Here is a 7,686-nt window from a genome sequence, read left to right as displayed (position 1 = left end):
TTATCGTCTTGCAGTCTCATGTATTTTAGAATTGATAAAGCTGTATTAAACCAACCTTTAGTGAATTATTAACTAGCCAATTTGATCAATCTGCTGTCTATCCTTTCAGGTGAAGAGCTTAGATTGAGGCCACAAGATGGGTATTTAATTGATACTTGACAATTAGTAGAACTTAACAGGTCATACTAAATAAGGAAAGGCATGACTTGTACATCAGCACAATGGTTATGAATATTTGATGTGATCCTTTCTGGAAGGCTATTGATTTGGGTGACTCACATTTCTGTAGTTTGTTCTAGTTATTAGCATTGTAATTGGTCCCCATTCATCATACACTAAAGCACAGTCCTGTGGACATGATAATCCTAAGTAGCCTAGTTTACTGATCCCAGGGGGGAAATTGCAGTGTCACAGCAGTATACAAAGGGGCACAATCAAGACTAAATAATACAAATTAAACAAATGACAAGAGCAACAGAATACTTAAGACTGTAAACATGGATAGATTGTACAAGATTTAAGTATCAGTCAAAATTGGTGGCATTAAGTTACGTATATTTCAATGAGTATAAAATCCAAATGTGAACTGAATTTGAGTGAAGCTATCAACAATCAAACGCACAACAAAACGAAGTCCGCTTACCTGTCGGGCGTAGGTGATGAGGGTGAAGGCATCTGGATGGGTATGTGGTGCCCTCTGCTGACTGAACTTAACAACCGGTGTAAGGCTGAGGTGATTTAATCAGTCAGACCTCATGTCACTCGAATTGATAGTAGCTGTCTTTTGGACTGGCTTTGTATCTTTATAATCTTGTCTCACTTCTCTTTAATGTGTAGCCCCCTTGCGTAAAATGCACTTTGCATTAATTTGACTTACAAATCCTGCCCGTCAGCTGGCATATTGAAATACCCTACTACAGCCTACTGGTTATATTTTTAATAATAAGCCTATAGCCTGTATGCTCAGGTCTGGCACAATGGAACCAATGGGCTGTTTCCAAATAGGCCTATGTCAATATACCCACCTGACACTTCAGGTGGACTCGAGTAAACGCTGAAGTTGGCCTACTTTAGGCTGGGCTGGGGGGGGGGGGGGGTTAAACAGTCAGAGGGGACAAGGATACGTTTAAAATGGCAAAGTAGCCTACTCAGAAAAGCTGGAGAGGCATCAGTCCGGAAAGGATCGACAGATGATCAACTATAAAACTATATCCCCCACTCCACGAATGATCTACAGGCAAACGACTTGAATGAAGACCATGAAACCCGATCCCAGCCCCTATCATTCGCAGACATTACCAAATTACTCTACCTAACATATAATAGCCCCCACCTCTGTCCCTGCCAGGCCACCAGACACGACCATCATCAAGTCCATCCACCTCATCGATCCCTGTCTGTTTTGTAGGCTTGCCTGTGACAAGGGGAAACTAGCGCATAATTCGGTCATCGGATGCAACCTGCACTATCCAGGGCCGTCTATCAAAACTAGCCTAGGGCCTATTTGCTTTGCAGCTGGGGTTTCCGGTATAAACGGATAGTGATCCCCCCTGTCCAAAAACAAGCCTACCCATAAACCTACTATGCGATGCTGCAATAACTTCTTCTGAAATAGGCTACTTCGTCTGGTATGTTCATGTTTCTAATTCGTAGCGACTGGCGAAACTAGTCTGCTCGATTCGGCATTTGTGTGGCAGGATACTACACCGGAAACCAAGCGAATAGAGTAGCCTTGCGTCACCAGGCTCTCCGGTGAGGACACCTGAAAAGTTTCTTCCCCAAGGCAGTTCACAAACTACCCGGCATTAAAGCTGCCTGCATGGATGCACATGATTGAAGATATATGTACATTCTCGTGTATTTATAACACATTAAACCTTAACCATCATTAATTCGTGTGCATAGGCTATAGCATAATGTATAGGCTACAGTAGCCTACAGCCTCATAACCTAGGCTACTTCTAGGCTATGCTTTTATAGCCTATATGTTTAACTTAGCCAACTTTATTTGATGATTTTAAAAAATATATATTATATAAGTCCTCGGCACCATCCACCAGTTCGTTTCCTCGTATGTGAAAATGTAAGCTAGGCTACTTGGCAAATAAACCGAATTCTGATTCATAGACCATTTGACAATGTGCATAAAATAGGCTAGCCTACACCTGCCAAACAGGCTCCGTAGCCTACGTATTGATATTTGCATAATAAAATTCAGACTAGACTATTATTCATCTTACAGATTTGTATATGATTAGCATTGTATCGGATAAGCTACACGGCGAACTCAATAGCATATTGGTTTTGACTCTTGACACCAAGTTAGGTAGCGTCTTCCAAACTAATAGCCTGGTCCCACCGACCTCGGTCTCGGGTCCGCTCAGTCTCGCACGCGCAGTCACGGCGCTATTGCAATTTGTGAATAGGAATGGCTGGACCAGGTTGGGGGATGTTTTTCTTTTCTCTCTTAAATTACAAGACAGAAAAGTATGTCATCGCTGAAAACAAGAAGGTTGGAATATTATTTAGACTCTATCAATTAGCTGTGCTGTCATACATAATCGGGTAAGTGCAACTTGGGTTTTGTTGCACGCTGAGACGAAGATAGCCTAAATGTAAAACCTCTGTAATACATCGCTGTAATTACGTTCATATAAAATGTACAATGTTTTATTGTCAAATGTGTCTTTCTCACTCTTTGTCACCTTGCTCAACTGTTTTAAAAGTAGGCTAGGTGGGTCGTCCTCGTGGCTGTTATGTAGGCTTGTGTAGGCTATGCACACCCTCTTTATAGGAACACGCCACTATGGTCCCATGATATTTTTAGATCAACATTATAGTTCACTATTTTGTGCACCATTCTTGAGTAGTCATCGAAGGCCCCACAGGCGACACCAAAGTTAGGCCTATCTGTTAGAGTTTCACTGAAAGGAGACGCGACACGCCCTCTACATAATGTGTCAATTAATTCTGACTAATAGGCTACCATTAGGGCTTCTCTTTCATCGGACTAGTGGTCATTACGTGGTTGGATGATAGTTGCAGTTTTAGAGTGCACTTATTTTATTTGTTTGTTATTTACACCCAGCACATCAGTGAAAAAGATAAAGATGATCATTGTGGACTTGATTATTGCTTAATTGCATTAGGTATATGTCTAGACACTTTATTTAAGATGTTACATCATACGTCTGACAGTGAATGAAAGAAAAAATAATTATAACCCTACATGTCTCAATTCTCAGATGGGTCTTTGTGGTTAAGCAAGGATACCAAGAGAAGGAAGAGGCCATCCAGAGCTCAGTCATCACCAAGCTCAAAGGCATAGCCTTAACTAACACCTCAGAGTCTGGACTTCATATATGGGGTGCCGAGGATTATGTTATGCCTCCCCAGGTGAGGCCCTCACTAAGAAATATACCGCCTTTGCTGAAATGTGCTTTTGTCCACTCTACAACATTGATTTGGTATAAGCTTGGTTTCTTTTCAGAGAGTTTCTCCTGAATGTTGTAATAATAATATTGTGTAATTATGTGTAACTCATTTAACCAGGCTCCTAATACCTAAAGTCTTATTTAGGGTCAATGCCTGAAAGATAATTTTAACACTGCAAAATCTGTAGGAAACTGTTCATGTTTTGTTGTGTTTTATAGGGTGAACAAGTGTTCTTCATTGTTACAAATTATATTGAGACACCCAATCAGAGACTTGGATTCTGTGCTGAGGTGAGTTAACAGCAACAACGATTATTACTGTCAAAGCAAGCAAAAGATTATGTCTGATGATCTTGGTAGAGAGCTGCTTGAGCATTGTCGTTCATACTATTGCCGACACCCAGGCCCTGAATTATGGTCTACTGCTTTGCTTAGATATTTGCATTTGTAAACACAGTGGCTTCTGTGATGCTTTCCAGAACCCCAAAGTGCTAGATGGCCAATGTGCGACCCATGAAGACTGTAAAGAGGGTGAGACTGTGATAGCTGGCCATGGTGAGGATTGTGTTATGTGAATTGCATTTGTCTCCTGTTCCCCGAACACTGAGCAGTAGTCACAATTGTGTTCAGCTGTACAATGCATGCTACTGGCATACAGAGTTAATGCCTTGACATTTGAAAGTGGCAACTTTTCAATATGTCTCAACCCAGTGGGCAGTGTTACATTCCAGGGAATTTAAAGTAACCATAGAATTTCACTGCAGGAGTAAAGACTGGACTGTGCATTAATGAAACGGGGACCTGTGAGATACGCGGCTGGTGTCCTGTTGAGTACAGACAAAAACCCTCGTGAGAATTCATCCACTTTGGGCTCCATTCAGACCTTGTCTCGAAGTGTGTCCTGGTCACTCTCCATATCCACATTTTGTATGTTCTCTGCTTAATAGCAAATCATCAAAACCTGCAGAATGTGGAACAGAACACATCTTAAGACAAGGTGTGAATGAGGCTTTTATTTCAAATGAAACACTTTCAAAAGACACTGTTTCGATTTTGTTCCAAGACGAGTACGCTGCTACTTTTTCTCATAATTTTCAGGGAGGCTTTATTGGGCGTAGCAGAAAACTTCACCATCTACATCAAGAACTTCATCCGGTTTCCTAAATTTGAATTCTCCAAGTAAGTGGCTGAGAGACTTGAGTGGAGTAGATCTCTAGAGACATAGTGACATATATCACTAAGTATGGGTGAGTGAGGGGGATGCATGTTTTAAAAAGCTGCTTTGAATAGCTGTTAGGGTACATGGCCCCTTCTATTTATACATCCCCGAGTCTGTGCTGCTGTGTGCTCAGTGAGACAGGGGAGCGGTCATCTGAGACGTCCTTGACAGCAGTGCCTGCCCTGGACAGGTGTCAGAGCAGATCAGCCAGAGTGCTCTCACGTCACTCTGGCTGTTGTTGCAGACTCACTCAGCTGAAACACTGACCGGGGCTGTCTTTCCCAGCCAAAGAGCAGAGCAGAGAGAGACGCTAGACCACAGCTGATTCATGAGCTCAGTCTTATCACACAGCATCTAGTAGCGACTGGATTTTGTGGAATTGTGTTAGAACTTAATCTGTCTCTGCATTTAACTTTGCAAATCCTTGACTGAGAATGTAATGGTGATGGTATTTCATATTGTTGCCCATTTATACTGTATGTTGCTGGTAGTGCCAGATTCATTAAATGGTACTAGTTTCAGACAGAGGCTATTGAAAGTTGTGTGCATACATAGAAATAGAATCCGCTTTAAACTACAAGATCTCTTCTCCCTCTTTTTCTCTCAGGTCAAATGTGCTTAACACCAATAATGGCACCTATCTAAAGACATGCTTCTATGATAAAGTCAATGACCCCTACTGCCCCATCTTCCGTCTGGGGGACCTAGTTGGTGGGACTGGCCATAGCTTCCAGCACATGGCTGTGAAGGTAAATTGAATCAACAGACTCCGATCATTGTTGGCCAATCGAAAAACAAGGGTTTTATAACTGTACTTCCTCAGCTTTATTTAATAAAGATGCCATCAACCAATCTATGTAATTGATTGCATTTCCGATGATGTTCTCCTAATTCAGCCATGGCATAATATGCTGTGAAATCACTCCCTCTTTTAGGGTGGCACGATTGGGATTCTGATTGAGTGGAACTGTGACTTGGACAAGGATTACTCGAGGTGTAACCCAGAGTACAGCTTCACTCGTTTGGATACGAACCTGAACAACTCTGTTACATCTGGGTACAACTTCAGGTATAAATATTCCCATGAACATGTATAATGGTGTAAGTATCTCTCAAATGCATGCACTGGGAAATGGGTATGTGAGCACACTGTCAAACGCATCCCTAAATTCTATACAGGAGAGTGGAATATTGATGTTTGTTTTTTTCCAGATTTGCCAGATATTATAAAGATGTATCTGGGAAGAGCTATCGTACACTGTATAAAGTGTATGGGATTCGCTTTGATATCATGGTTTATGGACAGGTATGGGAGTGATTTGTATCCTTTCGTTATCTAATAGAGGGAGTCTGGAATAGTGACATAGAAGTAAAAGCTATTGCATCTGTATTGTTTTTCAGGCTGGAAAATTCAGCATTGTTCCTACAATAATTGCCATTGGGTCTGGGCTTGCTTTGATGGGTGCAGTAAGTGCTGGATATTTAACTCAATTTATGCATGTATTAATTTGCTTTCATTTCAAATAATCCAAATTGCAATCCAAAATGGGTCAAAAAGAAGTCATGAAAGGTGCAAAGATTTATTTATGGTTTCTCACTTCCTGCTATCATGTCAAAGCTCTTAGTATGTATGGTGTCAGTCAATCACCACTAGATGGCAATGTTTATCTGCATAAGGTTGTTTACTGGAAAGATGGCATCCTCTCTCTTGCAAGCTTATATGAGTTTGAATGGTTTCTTGTGTCTGTGATAAATGTGATCTACCTGGCAAAGACACATCCCATAAGAGGGGATGAAGCTTACATTATGACAATAACAACCCAGGTCCAAAAGCTGTGGCTTTGTCTTATGTCTGTCTGGACTGAAAATGCATGCTGTATATTTTTCAGGGAGCCTTTGCGTGTGACATGATTCTTCTGTACATGATGAATACAAGCTCCTTCTACCGTGAGAGGAAATTTGAAACCATCAAGTAAGATTCTATCAGATACTATTAATTTACAGTGCAGTTTGAACTTGAAAGAGAAGAAGATCACAGAATTTGGGGATGGCTTTCTACCCATCTATATTAATAACATGAATAATCTGTCCTTCAGAAAAGACCGGGGTACAAAGCAACGAGATGTGAAGGCAGCCGCCCGAGACAGACGACCCAGGAAACAAGCATCGGATCTACAGGAAGTCGCCAATCTTCCTCTATCTACACAGAAGGTGGAGGGACAGGAGCCCAACACCCTCTCTATGGAGAATCCACAGACAGAGGAGAAACGGGGCCCCACCTGTCCAAGAAACACAGGTCAACGATACTCTGCTGTTCTCCCTCCTCGAACTGCAGAGCCAAGGCATCATATCACTTTCTCCCCACAAAGTTAACTCGTTATTCAGAGATCAAGACAAAGAAAAGGTGCTGTTGTGATCCCGAAAGCTGGACCTGGTTATGTGGAAACCAGGGTGGGGGAGATTTTACAAGGGTGATTCCCACCTGCCGTATCCAGGTGCTTGCACGACAGGAGTGATGCAACATGGTTGGACCAGGCTTTGACCTGGAACAGAACTGAAATGCTCTACTCAACCTGCACTATGATGCTACAGATTTTAAAGCTAGATCAGAGAAGAAAGTGTTATTACATTTGCATGCATGCTTTTCAGTTGGGAGTATAGTACATCTTGAAATGTGCCGTTGAGGCCTTTTGGACCAGATAATCAAACAGTTCCAGGTTGAAGTAGCAGGTATATTTCATAAACACTAAATCCTTATGGAGTTCTGTTGTGAAGCAGCATGTCATGAAATCAAATTCTGCTCTCTAGTAGGCTACTTCTGGGACTTAAGACATCATACATTTAATGAATCATACTTAATTATTTTGATGTCCTTCATAACTACTTGTCATTATTTTATGTCCTTTATCCTGTCCACACAGCCTTCTGTAAATAAGAGGTATTTGTGGAGTGACACTATTGAGTTTATATTTTCAATGCATTGTAAATAAAATGTGAAAAAAGCATTGTCAATTGTGTTGCCTTTTGTCAAAA

At 41.4% G+C, this 7,686-nt stretch overlaps 1 protein-coding gene across 1 annotated transcript; it reads left to right on the top strand.

The window, feature by feature from the left end:
- Positions 1-3,201: 3,201 nt before the first annotated feature.
- On the top strand, positions 3,202-6,629 carry p2rx5 (purinergic receptor P2X, ligand-gated ion channel, 5; the record flags this gene model as incomplete). The annotated part of the gene is made up of 10 exons (XM_084450192.1): positions 3,202-3,396; positions 3,654-3,725; positions 3,914-3,989; positions 4,199-4,283; positions 4,533-4,613; positions 5,261-5,402; positions 5,589-5,722; positions 5,866-5,959; positions 6,055-6,120; positions 6,543-6,629. The coding sequence occupies 10 exons, from the start codon at positions 3,202-3,204 to the stop codon at positions 6,627-6,629; spliced, it is 1,032 nt and encodes a 343-aa protein (XP_084306318.1).
- Positions 6,630-7,686: the final 1,057 nt, after the last annotated feature.

This window comes from Borostomias antarcticus (genome assembly GCF_949987555.1).
Source record: "Borostomias antarcticus genome assembly, chromosome: 15".
NCBI lineage: Eukaryota > Metazoa > Chordata > Actinopteri > Stomiiformes > Stomiidae > Borostomias > Borostomias antarcticus.
This window is presented reverse-complemented; position numbering and strand designations above follow the sequence as displayed.